This window comes from Neodiprion fabricii, chromosome 2 (assembly GCF_021155785.1).
Source record: "Neodiprion fabricii isolate iyNeoFabr1 chromosome 2, iyNeoFabr1.1, whole genome shotgun sequence".
Taxonomy (NCBI): Eukaryota; Metazoa; Arthropoda; class Insecta; order Hymenoptera; family Diprionidae; genus Neodiprion; species Neodiprion fabricii.
In genome coordinates this window covers 10811407-10831796 of record NC_060240.1, presented here as the reverse complement: position 1 = coordinate 10831796, position 20390 = coordinate 10811407, and the positions used below count along the sequence as shown (strand labels likewise).

General features: G+C 35.3%; 1 protein-coding gene across 19 annotated transcripts in view; it reads left to right on the top strand.

The window, feature by feature from the left end:
* The window catches only part of LOC124174678 (probable GPI-anchored adhesin-like protein PGA55), a 116854-nt gene that overhangs the window by 84872 nt on the left and 11592 nt on the right, over positions 1 to 20390 (top strand). For 18 of the 19 annotated variants that reach the window (XM_046554029.1, XM_046554032.1, XM_046554031.1 and 15 more), the window contains 6 exons: positions 180 to 342; positions 1753 to 1856; positions 2680 to 2855; positions 4592 to 4820; positions 5919 to 6031; positions 9358 to 9534. In XM_046554029.1, coding sequence (XP_046409985.1) covers positions 180 to 342; positions 1753 to 1856; positions 2680 to 2855; positions 4592 to 4820; positions 5919 to 6031; positions 9358 to 9534 — 962 coding nt within the window. The remainder of the gene's footprint in view (positions 1 to 179; positions 343 to 1752; positions 1857 to 2679; positions 2856 to 4591; positions 4821 to 5918; positions 6032 to 9357; positions 9535 to 20390) is intronic. The other variant, XM_046554035.1, reaches the window with a different exon arrangement.

Sequence of the window (20390 nt, the reverse complement as noted above, 5' to 3'; positions counted from 1 at the left end):
GCAATTTCGTCTACCAATGATTATTCTCCCTTTTATTTTCTATCTTCATACAGAGATTAACGGAATGTCGTTGATATTTGCCAGCATAACATGTAACTATCGCTTTAAATGTAAAAAATCATGTTGTTGCAAATCGAGTAAAATTTCTCCGTCGTTAATTCCGCTCTTTCGATTTTCAGCATCTGATAAGCCAGACTTGGGACTGGAAGAACTTTCGGCCCTTAATGTCAAGTCTCGCTTCCAAGTCTTCGAAAAGACCGGTGTCGAGACCAACGACATCGAACGATCTCCGTCTCAAGTTGCCGTAAAACGTGCGCCAAGTATCCTCAGCAAACTCGCCAAGTAAGTCGATTATGGTTAGGTTCCCATATCCTGGTGAAGAAGTTTCAGTCCAACAGATTGCTGGATTATCCTCAAATCCCACAAATTTCACAGAGACTCATCCATTTTTAGTTCAATTCGGGGTAAAACGAATTTTCAACATTTTTCAAAACAACGATAAGGATTTTTTTTAATCACTCGGACGTCCTCTGGTGATTTTTAAAAATTTCTGTTCGATTTTTCTCAAGTTCCTCAAGACCGGTTTTACAGTTCTCCAATTTTCCTTCAATCATTCTGGAATATTTCAATTCACAAAATATGTTGGATTTCCTTCAGGGATTTTTATCAATCTCGACCGTGAAATTGTCGCATAATTTTAACAAGCTTTCGAGAATTTTTAGGAAAGTTGGAATACCGTCTATTCATTCAAACGTTCATTTATATATCAGGGAAAATTGGGGACACGTGGTTTTTCAAATATTATAACTTAAGAAAAACGTCTGAACATTGGAAAAACAGAGCCAAATCTCTTATAACTTGAAATTGCAAAAAAAGAAAATACTGAGATTGATTGAAAAACAATAGCTTTGATATCGGTGATCCCTATCAAATCCTTTCGGAATGTTTATAAATCATCTTCTGATTACAATCTACCAGATTGTTTAACCATTTTAAAGCGATTTGAAATGAGCATGAAAATTGTCAAAAATGAAACGAGCATCAAAATATGGGTATCAAAATTCCAGTATTTTTTACTTTTGTGTTTTAAACTTTTCAGTCACCCATTTTTCCATTCAATATTTCGGCCTGAATTTTTGGGATCGCTGATCACGAATTCGTATTCAGAATTTGATAATTTCTAAATCCAAAATTTCGGATGTAAAATCGAACATACTGTCAAAATTTGATGATTCTGACCGAAACTTGTTACTCGGCGGTTTTTGAGGTTATACAAAGTAACAAAGATCACTTCGAGATGTAAATAAACTGTGATGAGGCCGGGACATGGAATTTTTCTCGATGAAATGGTTAAAGAGATCTTCGTTGCTTACAAATATAATATTTCAATAAATATCTCGTTTAATCTCGTGATAAAACGAAAAAAAAACCATGGAATTCGGCCAAAGAACCTCCTAAAAATTTACAAGAGAATGAAAAATCCCTGAAACTATTTATAACACGCGCTGCAAGCGATTCCGTGACTTCTTAAGCCTACGAAATATTCTCTTGTCAGCATTTCGGAAGTAGTTGAATATAACACTCGCATCAGCACTCGCATGGCTCTGTGCTGGCAGTAAATATGCCAACTTTGATCGCCTTGCGCAGTTTCGTGAGTTCAGCCGGATGATTATTAATTCGTGGGAATGAATTCGCAGTACAACTTTACGCGATGACTCATTTTACAAACGCAATTTTTATCACTCTGCAAAGGTTCCAAGCCAAAGGAATGGACATCGGGGTTGCTGATGAATCCTTAAACGGCATCCCTTACGAGGAATCCAGCGAAAGCGGAGAGGAAGAGGAAGAGACTGATGGTAAGTCGGTGATGGTAAAAATCTATGTTTAAATATTACTGACGAAATTTTCTAACGAAATTCAAAAAGATTCTGAAAACCTTGGCTAAATAATATTCTTTCAAATTTCCATTATTCCTGTTCGAATTCTCATTATTTTTCTGTGATTTGAACACTTTTAGAAATTTATGCCGGATACAGATTTTATAAAAGGTTTTCAAAATATTAGAAAATTTTAGAAAAATCAGAACCTTTCTGCTCTTTCAAAACTTTTTCAAAGTATATTCTTCAAATTTTTGTATGAAATCTACGAAGTATTCTTATCATCTGTTAGTCTTGTTACTTGATATTTGAGAAATTTTTTAAAAAACGTTAAAATTTCAAGTTTTGCTACAAAAATCATCTCAAGCTTCTGTGAAATTTATGATCTAATGTATAAAAATATTCAAATTACATAAAATTGATGAAAATAAAATCGAAAATAATAAAAATTTAGGACATGATGTTTAGAATTTTTTAAGATGCTTGTTAAAAAACATTCAGGAATACTTTCTCACCAGGTTCTGGGTAAACTTTAGTACGAAATGTTATGGAAGAAATATTACGAAATTAAAAATATATACGTGTGTATAAATATATGATTGAAAATTCCGTGAAGTAGAACAACTTGGTAATGAAAAAATCTGTCGAATTTCCTACTGAAATTTCCGTTGTCAAATAAAAACACATATAAATAAAACTCTATAAACGGAAATCAATCACGCATAATTAACATCCGATAAAACTCTTGGCGTTGAATAAAAAAGCCATTTCTAAGATCGTTGCGTTTCTTTTCACCCTGCAGAAGTCGATAATGAAATAATCAAGGCAAAACGTTCAACCCGAGAACGTCCGATGAGCTTTTCAAAAATGGATGACATGAAAAATCGGTGGGAATCGACCAGCCAACAGGGACGAAGGGAGTCTCAAAGGGAGGCGCGCAAGGAGGAAATTGCCGGGATTCGTTCTCGCCTATTTATGGTGAGTTCCGATTATTTTTTCGCACAATTAAATACATATATTTCCCATTTTCCTCGTCATCTTCAAATTCATTTTTTATAACTGATTCCGATAAAATTTGAACGTTTAAGGTTGTCTGTTATAAAAACAAATAAAGTCAAAGCCTAGAACGAAGATGGGGACGAACTTAGTTTAGAAGTGGGATGAAAATTAATTTCAAGTAAGGAATTAGAATGAAATGGAAAAAACAAAAATAACGAAAAAAATTTACCGGAAGATCTTTCATCACGATTTCAAGTACCGAAGATTTTTAATTCCGACCAAACTATTTTACGTCACGCTTCAAATACCACAAAATCCAAAACTCTCAAGGAAATAAAACGATTTTCCAGCACGACAAGAAATGAACCTTTTTTAAGAGATAATTGACAAAATTTAAATTAAAATCTGCGATAAAAGTGGAACGAATAATCGGGCCGTAAGGACTATTGAATTTAATTATTCATGAAACAGCTGATAATTTTTTAAATGTTCCAATTCTCGCATAAAAATAAAATGATAATTTCATGAAGAAACAAAATTATATTGTTAAAAAATATATGATGTTACATCAATTTTTATGATAATGATAGGATTTCTGTATCTTTTCGCAAATCTATAACACTTCAGATAAATTAAATAAAAAAGAAAAACCCTAATTATGGACACGTGTCAATATTTCGTTGCATTCAAAAATTACGTTTATTTTAGAAGTTGGAATTTTTTGAAAATTCATGATTCGAGATCAAGTTGAAAAAAAGTCGTGAAAAACCTTGAATTTTGTTAGTTATCTAATTTTAAAAATAATGTCTGATTGTAGACACAATATTCTTGAAAAAAAAAAAACTTGAATTATTTTTCACTCAATTCAATTAATTTTTATCGTCCGAATCAGGCCTGAAATGACGATCATCGTGATCACTCACCCGATTTAATTTCAGACAATGCCTTTCGGAGTTCGATTATTTGCAAAGAAAATAACTTGAGCGGGGATGGGTGGGCTAAAATACACCGCAATTTGACCCAGTTTTAATTGTCAGAGGAATTCCAACGTTTTGCATCGCGTCAGGCAACCCAATAACGATTACTCACGAATTACATACTCGTCGGTGTAAAAATTCATCGGTCGACACTTTTTAAACCAGAATGTGGCCTCGGCTAATTGCATTTTTTGAAATGACCCACTTCTGACCCGGAATAATGAAGGTCGTAAAACTTTTAATGGAAGGATATTAAACCGCGTTTAATTACTTTAATTGACTAAAGTAACTTAAAATTGATGGAGAATCGATCGAAATTACAATCCCACCGTCTTCGAGACGCAATAAAAATTGTAAAGGCGACGTTTCTAGGAGTTATATTCTTCTCGAAACTTGTGTACTAAATTTATGGCCGATTTTATAAGTTGTAGGTGAACGATCGGCTACCAAAATTGCGATTTGAGTGCAATTTTGACATGTAACGGCGCGCACCAAGATATACATAACATCCCGTATCTTAAGCTTTCAGAGTTGAACGTTCACGAAAAAAATGTCTCAAGAACGTAGATAAAATTGGTAGCGATCAGAGGAAAAAAAAAAGTCTTTTACTTAGTTCTTTAAAAGTTGAGGTTCGTGTCAAATGTGTAAATTAACGACTCGCCTCGTAGAGAAACTTGTTCAAAGATATGCGTCGTTAATGTTTTTTACTCTTGTCTAAATTCTGGACACATCGCGCAGGGAAAACAAGGCAAGATGAAGGAGCTTTACCAACAAGCGGTTGCGGAAAGTGAACGCGTGACAAAAATCAACGCCGCCGAAGAGATTCAGGAAATTCAACAATCTGCCCACGCACGTTCAATTAAGGAGCGTTTCGAACGCGGCGAGCCAATTGCTGCCAACAACGACGAGAACTCCGAGGAGAAGTTTAAACACCAAGATCGTGCCGAGGAAGACGTCATCGCCGCTGGTCAGTGCGTTAAAACGTTTTAATTGAAGGAGAGAATTCGGTGAAATTGCTCCATTTTTTTTTTTCTATTTTTTACATTTCTCTCTAATAATCTCACAAAAATTTACTGTGATTTTGAATCGTTTTGAAAAATATTCTTGATTATTTATCCGGTGAAGTTTGCAATTACATATTCTGATAAAATATGTCAGGGATTTTCTGAAAGAATTGTAGAATTAGGTATATGAAAAGAGTTCGTATTCTTTTCAAGCTTCAATTTCTATCGAAAATTTAAAAAATTTCCGAGCTTTAACGTTTCTGACTATTTCTGGCTGATTGTGAATCTTCTCCGAGGTGAATATCGCATGAATTTCTGGAAACAAAAGAACGATTCTATTTCAAACAGGTTTTTCTTATCACGAGTATTCAAGTATTTGAAGCTATGAATAACACACTTGGTACTTTATGAATAAAGATTTTCTTGAATTTATCATTTCATTTCAACTCACTGCGCACGAAATTCTCCGAAGAAATGTGAAAAATTCTGTGATTTAAAATTTTTCAGAGTGATCAGCGAATTTTAGTGAAATTTCGAGTGATTCGAGAAAACGCGGAGAGCCTCAATATTCTAAAAAACGATTTTATAAAAATCAAATGTAATTTAGAAGTTTCAATACGAGCAGAAAAAAAATTGTCAATAGATTCAGAGCAAAGCGTTATTTTTCTGAAATATTCTGAACTTGATTTTACCTCAAATTTTACACCAAATCAAACAACCCCAAAAAAAAGTCTGGCACATTTTTAGAATTTCTATCTTTCGTAATAGACCAAAAACATTATCACTAAGAATTGTCTGAAATAATCTGTTTCAAAGTTTTTGAAGAAAATATTCAGGAAAAAATTATGCAAGATCATTTCGTCGCTTGCACATCAAATAAAAAATGAAGCAATTGTCGACAATCGCAACATTTTTTTATACTGCAATGCAAAATAGACTGAAGCCTTATATCCGGAATTTTTCACAAACAGCTGGATAAAGTTGTAAAATTATAGACAAGTTTGTTCACACTATTTCTCCAATCTGCATCCAATCACAAAGTTCATACTTATGTGCTTCAGGTATCAGCAAGAAATCTCGCAGTCTCTTTTTGGAGCTTGATGCAACGGCAGCGAAAACGGCGAGGCCAGTGACACCAAAAACATCAACCGAAACAACGCGACGCATTCGTGACGTGAGTACACAAGTTTTGTTTGCTTTTTGAAACTTTCAACGTGTTTGAGCACAATGATTTCTTTTTTTTTTTTTTTTTGTTTTGTCGATGTTCAAGACAACCGACGAAATGGCTCGATTTTTGCGCTTGATTTTTTGCGGAAGCACTTGTGCACTCAAAATTAGAAAATTTGGAACAATGAATCGTAAGTAAGATGAGTGAACAACAAGTCGAAAAATCACATCATTTTTCTATATCTGATTTCTCTCACTAGTCTAACTTCAAAATTTCGAAATCTTGAATGGAATGGATTTTCTACATATTGTCGCATATCGTATTCGATTCACCATTTTACCTGTAAAATTTCAGGGTCAGATTCGTGATCAACGATTTTGGGCAGACGCTAAAAACTGTTACAAAAATCGACCAATTTCATCGGTTGTTTTTGAGCTGGGATTTGAAATCCGACGTAATTCTATTTCCGGTTATAACGATGAAGCTCGACAATTTTTGGTAGCGTTGATAATGCCAAATAATCGATTCGAGAGAAATTGTTTTTGTATTTTTGACGCACACTGTTTTCAGAACATTGAATACGCGCGAATCACATTTGCGGGTGTTTTTCCTGGAATGTTATCTAGTCGTTTATTAGATATTAGTCATCATCCTGATTGCCAGCGATTTTCCTCAGAAATTCACAGATTAAAATCTGCAAACACGTTCCGTATCAAATTCAAAACATAAAGAGCGGTTCAATGTCTAACGATAAAATCATGATAAGCGAAACGGCGCGGTTTTATTCATTTTATAAATACTCCAGGCTGATGAATAAGGCTCGATTTGTTTTCGCTCAATTCGAGTCCAAGGGAACCAAATTTTTTAGTTTTCCCTCAGCGATAGAATTTTCTACGATCTATGAACTGTAAGTCTGTTAATGGGGTATCCCATACCAAATTAACCAATATTGATCCTCACTATTTTGTATTTTTTTGAAACTTTTCGATGTGGTAATAGCGGCCCTAAAACCCTAAATTCGTTTTAAAACAGGTTTTTATCGAATCACTTCCAAGTTACAAATATGCACATCTCAAAATTCCGCCTTATTCAATATTCTGAAAACCTTCATTTTTTATTTCGGTTTTTTTAAAATTGATCCCACGATGGAAAGTTTGTTATCTATTTTTTAGAACACTTCAAAAAATGTTGCCCTGACAAGAATTTCGAGAAACTAACTTTCTGATATATTTAATTATTCACTTGGCTATTTTTTAAAGCACATCGTTAAATTTTATCGAATAAAATTTAGTTTAGCTTATACCTCTAGAAAATTTTGGAAAAATTGTCTAAAATTGAATTCAACTCTTACATAACTTCATGTGCTGTTCACACAGCGGAAACTGTTTAAGAATTGTTGTTGATATTATCAAAACATTGAAAAACTGATTTTTGTGAATCAGAAATTTCTTTATGTGCTCTAAAAATATAAAATAAAACTATTCTTTCGTAGGACTAAAATTAAAATGATAAGAACGAGAAGAGAAATATTTGCAAATGTAAAAAAAAAAACGTGAAACTCTGAGGTTTGTATATTTTTCACTTGAAAGTAATTTCACAAAAAACAGTTAGCAAAAATTAAATTTCGACTTTTAGAGACGCTCTTCTCGCGTAAACATATTTCAATGAAATCGGAAATGGTGGGGTTGAAAATAGCTGGTTTTAATGTGGAATGCCCCATGTACAGATTGGAGACTTGTTTATTTTCGTCTTCTCGTAGGATGGGTAATTCGATAAATTGTGTCTCGCGACAAGAGAGCTGAAGCAATTTAGTAGCGTCGATTGTTTTTGGGGCCGAGTTAATTACGCCGTGGCTGATCGTCTGTTTAGTTCTTGCTTGCAGTGAGTGGTTTATCAAACTATCAACCAGTATAACACGTTTGCTCTAGAAGTGCAGAGCGGCTGCCAGTGACTCAAGAGTTGAACGAATTATGCCCCTACTGATTGTGAGATAATTAAAATTCCCTAATTGGACACGCGTGGCTATGTTCGTGCAGAAGAATTGTCTACGGCTGCTTAAGCTTCTAGGGAAGACGTTACGTTATACTTGGAAAATAGTCGACAGCCTCACTCTGAAAAGCTGATTGTGAACGAATCTCGATGTCGTCTTGCATAAAATCATCAACATTGCATTCTTCCTTTTGTATTCAATAAATGATGAAGTTTTGCATCGTTTTCTTCAGTTTTACATTTTACAATTAGTACAAGTACAAGTTTGGAGAAAAGTAATTTGCTCGCTTGTTTTCATTTGTTACTTGGAACATAAAGTTGAACCGTATTAGGCAGGTTGAAAACACGGGAAACACCCTGGAAGCTGAATACCAAAATGCGCATGCGCCAAATATTGCGACTTTATCGGTAGAGTCAACTAGATCACGCCAAATATACGATCTGCTTGTCAGTCTTTAAGAGGTTAGGTTGCGTTGAGAACTTGAGATAGCCTAAATGTGACGGGTCGTCATTTAACCCTTTGCAACTTAGTGGTAAGTATACTTACCACCTCCATATCCTCACGATTTCTTCTTTTCTGTACGTCCAATTATCATGAAAATGGGTATGCAGAGGTTTCCGTAGTCGCAGATTTCCGAAATTCAAGATGGCGGATTCAAAATAGCGGACCAAAAATATAAAAATTGATCCATTTCGCTTAAAATTTTTTACACGGTGGTTTTCCGGGGTCTCCGAAAACGAATCCGACGTCTGAATTGTGCAATTTACGCAAAATGCAGAAAATGCATTTCGGATATTGATTTTTATAATTCTGATGTCGGATCCGTTCTCAGCGAGCCCGAAAACCCCCGAGTAACAAATTTCAAGTGACCCGGAACAATTTTTTTAATTTAAGTCCGCTATATTGGATCCGCCATTTTGAAATTTTGAAAATGTATCAGATCTGACCTGATTTTTGAAATCAGCGATCCCGAGAACCCTTGTATACTCAGTTTCGAGAAATTTGACGGCAAGGAAAAATATATACTTCTAATGATTGAGTCAACGTAACCTCAAAATACTTGCGCGTATTGTCAGTTCGCGCCGAGACTTAACCGGGCAGTGTTGGCCAGCCTGTCTGTGCCTGACAAAAAACATGGCGCATGCGCACTCGGGTCAGCAATTTCCGGAGACTGCCATGGTTGTGATGAAATGCAAGAATTTTTTAGAAATTCCGTAATATAAAATATCCTTCCGACATGTCGCCATGGACGTTGATGAACAATCGATAAACCGTTGCGCTTAAACTGATTCTTTGGTGGTTGGCGATCCTGTGGCGATGGCGATCGGGGTGACGAATGCAGGCTTTCGTGGGACGTCAAGTGTCCGACGACGTCATTCGTAGCACCGACACAGCCGAGGAAGTGCGAGCCGAGACATCGGACATTTCGAACAAGTTCAAGTTCTTCGAGGCTTATAAAGCGCCCGAGAAACAGAGGAGGCAGTTCCGAATTACGCCGCCACGTGACGGACAAGTCAAGGTTCGCATCGGTGTGGCCGTGTGAACTCCATCGCATTAATCCTCGTCCCAATTAATGCCCCTTTTGTCATGTCGGTCCGCAGTCCTTAAGGTGATGTAGAGTGAGTCCTTACCGATTGAGCAAACGTCACCATTTTTCTCTATTATCCGAAGCCTTATACGCATCATTGACGCGAACAAGTTGCAGCTAGCGCAAATTCTACACGGGATTTCGAATAGAAGTAGCAAGAACAAATGTTGTTTCACTCGAAAATCATGACAGAAAATGCATTCCTTCGTTTGAATTATCACTCTACACCGGAATATATTTACATGTACATATGTACGTACGTTATACACACAAGTTTTTAGATATTTCTGTGTGATATTGCATATAGAATTGCGCTATCTCCGGCATTTTCACATTAATAATGCGTAGAATCTCATATAAGAAAAAACGATTCGTATATTACACGGTTGGTAAGGATTGACTACAGCATCCCCTTAAGGTGGTTCTATACGCTAGTAACTTACAGGGTTTAGGATTGCAGTTAAACGGAATAATGAAATGAATTTTCCCTCGTGCATTTAATAACTTGCATCTAATGTAATGGCTCTTCCTACGTAAATCGATAAAAAATATTTAAATACTTGCTTGCTCGGTCGGTAATATCGTGAAAAACAGCTGTACGCAGATTCCAATCATTTCTATACACACAGCAAGAGCCATTTCAAAATGGGAAATTACATTTTATTGTTTCGTTAAAAAGTGGTCCACAAACCTAGAATAATGCAGGTAATATTCTTGAGTACAGCATCGCTCTAACGAGGTTTGTGAGTTGGAAATCAAACACGCTTTGTTGATTTTATTACGGCTGAATATTTGTTTGATTAGTATATCCCTACGCCACGACAATCATTCTAAGAATATTAAAAAAGATGTACATACTCTAGTTATAAGCACAAGCTTGATTTTTCATTCCAAACCGGTTTTCGATGGTTGAACCTCTAGCAGATTTGTTCGATTCCCCTTCACCGTGGCTTATTTTATTTAGAAAAGTGTTTTTCACAAAGTCAACGTAACGAATTTTTCTCAAATTGTCAATTCAATATTGCTTCTTACTTTTCGAAATCAACATCCGCACAATGTTGAAAACTTCAAAAGTCAATGATACCAACGTGTTAAAAACAAGTGGTTCACTGAGACTGAAGAAAATGGCCTTCTAAATAAATTGAGTGTAACCATAAAATAAAATCGAACAAATATATCAAAGGTTTTATCATGTTGACGAAAGTTAAACTGAAAAATCAGCATTTAAGCTGTACATAACTTTAGTATTTCTTTTCTTTATATTCTGAAGGCAATTACCATAGCTTACGAATATATGAGTTTGATACATACTAAATTCGCCATTCGTAATAAAATCACCGAAAAAGTCCTGATTCTTAACCCGCCAACCTACTTTAATTAACGCAGCTTAAATCCAAGTGTGTTGGGCCTATAAATCTGTCAGAAAAATGTCGAGACATGAGAAAACAATAATGTAGTAGTTTAGAAGACGCGCGTTAAGTTAATCAAGTGAAGCTTAATCGATAGGAACTTTAGTCAATCATCACAGATCTGAACCTGGTAACACAGTTATCATCAATATTAAAGCAATTCAATTATTCTCTAACGTTTGCAACACCAAAGATAGATCAACTGTCCAATTTTAACATGTTTATATATTTATTTTGGTAAAAAACACTAAAATTTATTACTTTAGACAAGTTGATGATGAAGCTGACCATCGGTCCGAACAATTGCAGTACATAGAATTGTTGCAAATTTCATCAAAGAAATTCGGAGTTTTTTTTGCATCCGAAATTTTTCAGATACGCTCATGATTTATCTATCGCATGTTCTGTAAAAAAAAAAGTTTATCCAATCTGTTTTCATTCGAGATTTTTCTGAGTGAAACAATACGCCCAATACTTCTTTCTATCCTCGCTGAAATTTCGCTGTGTTTAGACGTGCGTGAGATCCTCAGCTGTTTACTAATTCTGTTTTAAATCAGTGTTTGCTGTCATAACCGTTGATGTTTTATTCCGATCCCTGCAATTAATTGCATACCCGCAAAATTGAATCGTACTGTGTCTAAATCCAGTTGATAACGAAACACAATTTTCCGGGGATTTAAATTACCCGCCAATTCTGGAGTTTTTGACTCTAGACATTACGCGTTTCTTGGTTTAGAATTTTTCTTACCACTCGTTGAAAAATTAATGACATAGTCCTGCAGAAGCTGACCGTATGCCGATATTTGAAAAATGCGAAACGGCGAGCCATAAGGAACTGCGATTCCTTTCTTCATACGCTGTAATTACCTGAAACTTTGCTTAAGGCTTTGCTTACGGCTCTTGGGACAGCGTCTTGTCCGGCCATGGTATGGTACCTGATTGCAATTTCCAAGTACATAGAGAACTTCTACTGGCAATCTCGAGATAACCGTAATATGCAAGACTGCGCGGTCATAATTGCGCGCGATTATAACAGCGCGCCAATTTTATTGCACCATGTACTCTCTTGAATCTGCTCACTTAGCCTTTCGTCATTATTTTTTATCAACTTTCCATTAGTCGATATGCTCGACGATTACACGGGTTGTGATCAAAAACATCAGAGGATGCCGTCTGATGTTAGCAAATTCACCATGCTAACTGTGTCGTATAAAATTATGAAAGTCGTATTTTTACCTACGTTTCCCAGAAACCTACAAGCTCCATTAGACAAAAGAAAACTGTTGCCATTTGTACGAAGTTGTCCGCCCCTTGATATTTACGTTATTCGTCTAAAACTGAGGCTGAACCGATCAGCTGATCGCCCAATGCGACGCCATATTGCTCCAGACATTAGTTCCAGCTATAGTTTTTTTTTTTTTTTGCGATACACGCAATTTCAGTTTCTTTTAGTAAAATCGAATTTTCGGCACAATCTCTAAAGTTTCTCGTATCAGATGGACAGAAGGAAATGTTTTGATTATACATCAGAAAATGTTGTTCATAAAATGCAGTAAGTATTTTCTTCTACTGCAAAATAAAAGAATTAAGCAGAACAAATAACAGCAGCTAGTCTATCTTGTTAGTCGGACTAACCTGATTTCAGAGTGAATCCCAATGCATTTTTTTCTTCTCGGCAATATGGCGCCGATGATTGAAATCAGCTGATCCTTACGGGCTGATTACGCGAAGATTTAGGTATAAAACCCTTTGTACAAGTTGTGAAGATTTTACTTCGTTACGAAGGAGTTAATACAAAGTGAAAATGGCGATGGTACCAAGTTTTATAATTATATTCTACTCTCTTACAATTAGAATGACGTAGGTATATTTTCTGCCAATATACGAATGGCATTATGAAGTCGCGAGTACTAGGTAGAATTCGATGGGTAAAATATTTCCTTGCAGAAAAAAATACGATCGTGATCGCATATTATTCAGAAGTGGTATTCGCAGCTGTATTCGTAACGTATTTCAAACCGGTCCAACAATCGTCGCTCGTTTCGTCTTCCTGCAGTCATTAGAGTTCATTGAAATCTGTTTTGACTCCTGTTCCTGTGGATTGAATGGTCGAAAATACCGGTTTTATTTTCGATTTTGATAACGGTTTCCGGTTCAATCAAATCTTCAGGACTATAAATACCGTACCGCTTATCTTACAGGCACCTATTATTTGCTCGTAAATATTATTACCCGATCGGTAATATTTCAGAAGCGTTAAATGGTATTATTTTGCAAAGGAAATTACTTTGAAAAACACTTCTGTTTCTCAGCTGTTACGATATATTAAAGATGTATCAGGTGTACAGTCCGCTCGAAACGTATTCCAAACGTAGAATTTTCTAAATGTAAACCGAACAAGAGTAGGCTGAAAATGAAGTTGATCGACTGGTTCAAATGTCCATCAAATATCCAAACCGTGATACCGTTGTAAAACCTTACTCTAACCTAGCATAAAAATCACGAAACATGCGCAACTTTGGAAACGAGGTTTGAGCTTTGGAAATGGATAGAATTTTTTTTGTAATAAAAAAAAAAAAAAAGAAAAAATATGTTGAAACCAGACGCGGAAGGAAGTACGCGGTGGCGGGGGTGGAATTTTAAAATTTCTAAGACTTTTTTGAGCGGACTGTAGAGCCGACTCGCCTTCGAAAGCGGGGATCATCAGACCCTGGCCCTTAAAAGAGGCCTGCCGTCCCTAACCTGCCCCTAAGGGAAAACTGGGGACGATTGACTCCGGGGCGAAGGACTCGAGGGGAGCCAAAGACGCGTCGGTTGACTGTCCTTGAACCCCGGAGTGTCAGACCGGCGCGTACCGTTATGATTCTTACATCCTCCGCTCGAGGAGCCACTCATTGCTTCGAGGAGGAGGCAGGAGATTAGCTTCGAGGCTTCCTGCGACCTACACTCCCCAGTCACTCTTTCATTTAACGCGGTACCGAGTGCGACGTTTTTATTCTTCGACTAACCGACTCGACGACGACGCCAAGCCACCAACAATTCCGACGAGATACGCCAAGGTATCGTTTCAGAGCTCAAAATCTATCTGGGATTCGGTTTTCCTCGTGGTTAATTTTTTTTTTTTTTGTTTTTGTTCTCACACTTTTCAACTACGAGACATGAATTTTTGTCAGAAAATTATATATATATATACATATATATATATCCAGGATATTTTTTAGATTCTCACTGAGAAAATTCTTATATCAACTAGAAAGATTCGCTGAAACACGTATCGTCAAAAAAAAAACTGTTCGAACATTGTTGGAATTAGGAAAAACGAGGTACGCGTAAACATTTTACGTTATTGTAACGGAAAATCAGCTTCTGAGGTTTACTGTAGTTTTTTTAGTTAAACAAGGATTTAACGTCAATTTATCGTTGCACGAGCATTACATTTTCGCAACAGTTGCAAGAAGATCTAGCAACAGCGATCGTAATGAGAAAGAATTAGTAACGGATAATAGACTTTCCGGTAACAGCTAGAAAAATAATTTTCGTTTTCTACCTAGAACTATATTTTTCGATTGTGGTAAAAAATGAAAATAGTTGAGGGCTGAACGGTAACCGGAACTAAAAATTTCTCTCAGTGTGGGAAATTTTCTTGTACACGTTGAAATTTGTCAAAAATTATTCATTCTCTGGGTGATAAGATGTATTTTTTTTTTTTTTTGCCTGTATTCTATAACATTATTTTTAAAGTTTGTCAATTTCCAGGCTACACTGGTAGTAAAAAAAACTTTCTATGCGAACTGTTTCACGTTCTTGGTATCCATTGTTCAAAAAATTCTCGGTAATCATCTTATCTCGAAAAATATTGGTTGCAGGAATGCAATACCGAGACAACAAGTTGTCATTTTTTAATAAAATTTCCAATGAATTCTTAGTCGTATTTTTATCGACCTTACAAAGTTGGTAAACGTAAAACATATTTTTTTTTACCGGAACCAACCTTTTCTATTCTATTATCAAATATGTAAATTATTTGGACACATACATATATGTCTAGATTCTATTGCAGAACTTTCAAATCAGTGGCGGTCGATGGGATTCTAGAGTAAAAGAATAGAGACGATTCAAAATCATTGAAAATGAATACCGACGATCTTCTTGTTGAAAATATTTTTGCGACAGTAATGTACCGATTACTTTAGAATTTTAACTCTAAAACTAAACATTACTTCTTGAATCAAAATCAGTTTAAGCCCCTTAATTCCAGATTACATAATATGCATTTTTTTTTTTTCTTTGCTCCAAGTTTAAATAATAATTCAATCGTTTTCGAAACTACGGCATTTAAAAATCTGTCATCGTTTGTGAAATGCTTTTTTGTTCACCTGTTGCCACGTACTAAGTAAGTTTCAAATAATTCCGAGTAGCTTTGAAAAAATTTCCGTACACCTACGCAACTGTTGAAAGAAAGCTGCAACGTTTCAACGTAGATCGTAAACTGAAATGTATCCGTCGTATCCGTCATTCGAAGAGTTCGGACGTAAAGAAATTACAGAAAGAATTTAAGTTACGGTTGAGGGTAACTGTTTTCGATCGATTACGAACTGCACAAATCTAAATTCACGAATATCCGAATATCTTTCGATTCAACGTATTAAATGACGGATAAGTTCTGCGAAAGACTTTAACTTCCTTGTCGGCGATTACCGCAATGTCTAATAATAAGTAGATAAGGTGTGTTTGAAGCAAAGCCGCAATTCTGGCCACAGTGACGAATATCTTCCGCAAAAAATGTAAGCGTGATATTTTTACACACAGATAAGGAAAACATAGTGACAGCTCAATTTTGCTCGTTGATAATATCGTAACGGTATTATATTATTGTATTAAATGAAATGGAAATGTGATTATATATTTAGGAAGTTTATGTGAAAGTTTAACAATTTGAAACACCTGCGTCTAATGTATAATTCTTAATTCTTATGCGGAAGATCTGGCAAACTTATTCGACCTTCAAACGAACTTTCTAAATGATATTTTTAAGAGGAAAACATTCTAAGTACGTCTTTTATAAGAAATTCTCCATACATTACCGGAAATGTATTCCAAAAATCCGAACCATTCTGTGCACTTTGAAACTTACCGATCAAAAAATTAGTATCACGATGAATAGTCGGAGGTCGAGAATTGCAGAAATTTCCATGTACCTAGATAGGTGATTATGGTTTTATACCACAGCAATGAAGAATTTAGGACGAAATCGAAATCGAAATTTTTACAACTACTCAACGTTAACGTCCACCGCAATCATAGTTTGTAATTACAATCGTCGCGTGATCGTAGATCGTGAAACTATACGTTAAAAACACTATAAAATATTAACACTGCGATTAGTTTGTGACTTGTGTAAAAAGGAAAGCAAAAAACAAAGTACACGAAAGAGCTGAAACAATCGTTAACCGTCAAGAGAAAAGAGCGTAAAGTTTGTCATTTTAACGAAAGAAAGAAATATAAACCGAAAACTTTGTTGATTCAGTTATTGAATGGTAAAAAATTTAATTACGACTCATCTAACCAACTTTTCGCGTATTTATTTCCTTGTCATTCTGTCAACCTCGAACGATGCCGCTGAAAGAATTAACAAAACCAAAAAATTGTTAAATAACGGTTTAAAATGTTACACCAAAATTAATTAAGTTGAATAATGTATTAAAATTTTTCCAAAAAACGTCACAAAATCGTGTCGTTTCTTAAATTTCGATAGATCGGCGAATCCGTTTCGTTGAGGCGGGAAAACTTTTCAAAATATTTCAACAAATGATCAAACTTTCTTCAAACAAATCTGCCGGCATTCGTTTTTCACGCTGAAATATAGACATTTCAACGAAATTCGTTGAAACCGTTACAATTTGTAAGTAATTTTATGAGAAAAATTGATAAACCGTTAGAAATTTACTTATTCTGGATAAATTTGTTGAAATATTCTGATTTGCCCAAGGTATTAAAATTGATTCGCTTCAGTTCCATCTTGGATTAAAATTTTCTCGTTTCCTGAGCTTCCGCCGCTTTTCATCGTGATAAAATAATTCATCGCTGGAATCGTTTCCGTCTTTTTAAGCCCGTCAACCGGCGTCCGCTTGACGCCCAATCGCTTTTGTGTGCGAGAGGACTAGTCGAGGAAATATTCCATCCAACACTCGCGATGTGCAAACACGTCCGGTTGCAAGCCGCTGCTTCGGCTACCTGTACAGGTGGACAGCTACGCAACGCGTTGGAAAAGAGAATATTATTCACGAACGTCGTTCTTAATACGAGAAACTCGCAGGAAGCGTTTCGTTCCCTTCGTCCCATGCGTTTGCACTCATTGTTCGCAAAATGCTTATTATTGTCAACAAAAATGGTCTTGCCGTGAATAAATTTCACCGTTAACACCGTATATTCTTCTCGAAATCTTCCGAGTAGAAACATCGAAACAAAGAAAAAAAAAAAATAAAAAAATGGTACAACTTGCGTTGAAAGTGTTGAAATTGTTTAAATAAACTGTTTGAATCCCTCTGGAAAAATAAAAAAAAAAAAAAAAAAACCGGAATCAGGTTTCCGTTCTGGCCTCAAAATAATCGTTTCATATCGAGGCATGTCTGTGAATTTTTCTGAAAAATGGCGTTTTTGAGATGGCTTAAAAAAAAAAAAAAAAGAATATTTGTAAAAAAAAATTTTCGTCTTTTTTGGCGGAAACAAATCAGAGTTGGCATGGAATGCCCTGTATACACAATCCGCCAATCGCTGTGTCCTAGAAATCTATTGTGATATACTCCTCTTGTGAGAAACGATTTTACCACTCGAACAAAATATTTTGCAAACATTTTTTTCGATCTGTACCACGCAATTGAATTGAATCTGTCAAAAACTGGATCATTGTTACAATATAATATCATGAAACAGGAATTGTTTCTTAATTGAAATTTTTTTTTCAATCTCAAAGCAATAATTATTTCAATCATACTATTTTGGTATTTGAAAACGCCTCTCGGAACTTCCCTTCAAGGCCTCTGAAATACTTTTGTCGTGTATCAACCTAGTCGATTGATTTTTTCAATTTTTTTATCACGGGATTTCAAGCGTCAAAATGACTTTTTGTAAATCTAAATCAATCTCTAAAAATGTTCGAACACCGTGGAAGTAATCGTAATAAAATTAGAACTGACGAATTTTTCATACGTTTACTGAAAAATATGGTGAAAAATATTTTTCCACCGGGGAAACTTGACTACCTGAACAATTAGTTCAGCGGCTTTTGTGCGACTCGATTTCTATACAGATTTTTAGTGAAAATCGACCCGTCGACGAGGTTGTCAAGTAATATTTAAACGACAATCGATCCTTGAAATGCCGTCTATTCCTCACTCAGCAATGACGAAACTGATAAATATCGCTCGACAGTGAAAGCCGAACGGAATTTTCGAGTTATTATTAGACTCAGACTGTCGCAACCATTAAAAAGTATTATGCATGATATAATATTATTCCTTATCGGTACAAGGAATTTACGAGACTTAAAATTATTTCACCGACACGATTGCGACCTCACTTGTTACGAAACACCAAATTTTATTTTCTGTTTTGTTTTCCACTCCTTCTCCGAATTTCGAATAATTTTTATCATTTTTGCGGGTTATTCCGGAGTTTTTTTTTTTTTTAACCTTAATTTGCGGAATTTCAATCTTAATCTGATTGCACATTTTTTAGTTATGTACGCAACTCGCTTACGTTTCTTTTGTTTATGATAAAGTTTTCGTGATATGTACGATTGTGATTCAAATTTGCAAAAAAAAAAAAAAAAAAAAAAAAAAAAAACAGCGCGTATAAACAATCTTACAATATTTATCAAGCAGTGCCGGTGTCGCCTTGCTATTTACCGTAATCGCGTTGTAATCCGAGAATTAATCTGCAGGACTTGTGCCAATTTTATAGCGTCAAGCTTGGCGGATTGCTGAGCCTGTTAATTGCCTATCATTATGAAACATTAATTCGTCCCTCGGTTACTTAATCGAAGTTTTAGCCTGATGAAAACTCCCATAAACTTTGACAACGTTTCTGTAAAAACTGTTATATTTTTTTTTTATCTTTTTTTTTAAAAATATTCTCCAAACTATAATATTCACGAATATTGTTTTACGATTTTCCTGATATTTCTGAAAGATTTTCGCAAGAATCTTAATTCAATGTTCAGCGGAAATCAAGTTGCTACAATTTTTTAGTACGCATCAGAAAATGTTCGGAAGATTTTGAATCTTAGTTGAAAACTTAGGCTTGTCTTAAAATTGGTGAAGAAAAATTGAGTAATGTGTTCGTATAAACGAATTGAAAATATACTGATTAATGATGGTTCGTTATTCCAACAGGCGTACGTACCTTTAATATATTTCTGCAGCAATTGGAATAGAACTGTAAATTCACGAGGTAACGTGAAAACGGTAATTGTTCGAGGAGTAATGAAAGACGAAACGAATGAAAAAAAAAAAATACGAACACTGAAATTGACTCCACGATTCGCACGTGCTACTTGTTTTACGTTTGATAGAAGTATGTTTACAGTTAGTCATACTTGAAATCGTAAAATAAGATAACCAATCGTCCTGCGATCGGTATTAACAAGATATATTATCGTTATAAATGAGAATCTCGATCCCCGTCGTATTTTTTCCTCTCTCAAATCTGTTCCATGCTGTCGGTAAAATGCCGTTATTTTCGATACACCAAATATTAATTGTTTCAATAATTTTTACCTGCACTTGATGAATAGATTTACTGTGCAAATGATGTGATATTTCAATGGTTAGAAGAATATTTCATAATGTTTCTTCGAGAAGATAATATGTTGCAGAAAATATTTCAAGATAAACAGTTTATTGTTATTTATCTGAAAATTTACACTCGACGTTATTGTGCGTAATGTACGAGCAGCTGCTTGAAACAGTTTACGACCCTGAATTACGGTATATTTCTTTTCTCGTCGTGAGAGTTGCCATTTCTCGTACCATTAGGCAACGCCATTAATGGGTGTAAATTTTACGAGAAAAAAGTATATTTATGCGAAGTGTTGAGTCTCAGTGCCGTCGCAACGATTGATAGTGGGAAAAATGTACAACGCACCCGAAACCTGAATTGGTCTTTCAGTTTTATTTTAATTTAACCTCATTAACGCGAACGCTGTTGATTTGATCAAGAATAAAGACGTATGATTCTCCGCAAGGCTTAATTATTTTCTACATTTAAATACAACTGTTTTATTGACTTGTTCAAAAAGTAATAATCATTTTCAAAAATTTTCACCACATGCATTTTTGCTTATCGAAAATTCTTGAAGCGCTGAATTACCTGAATTTA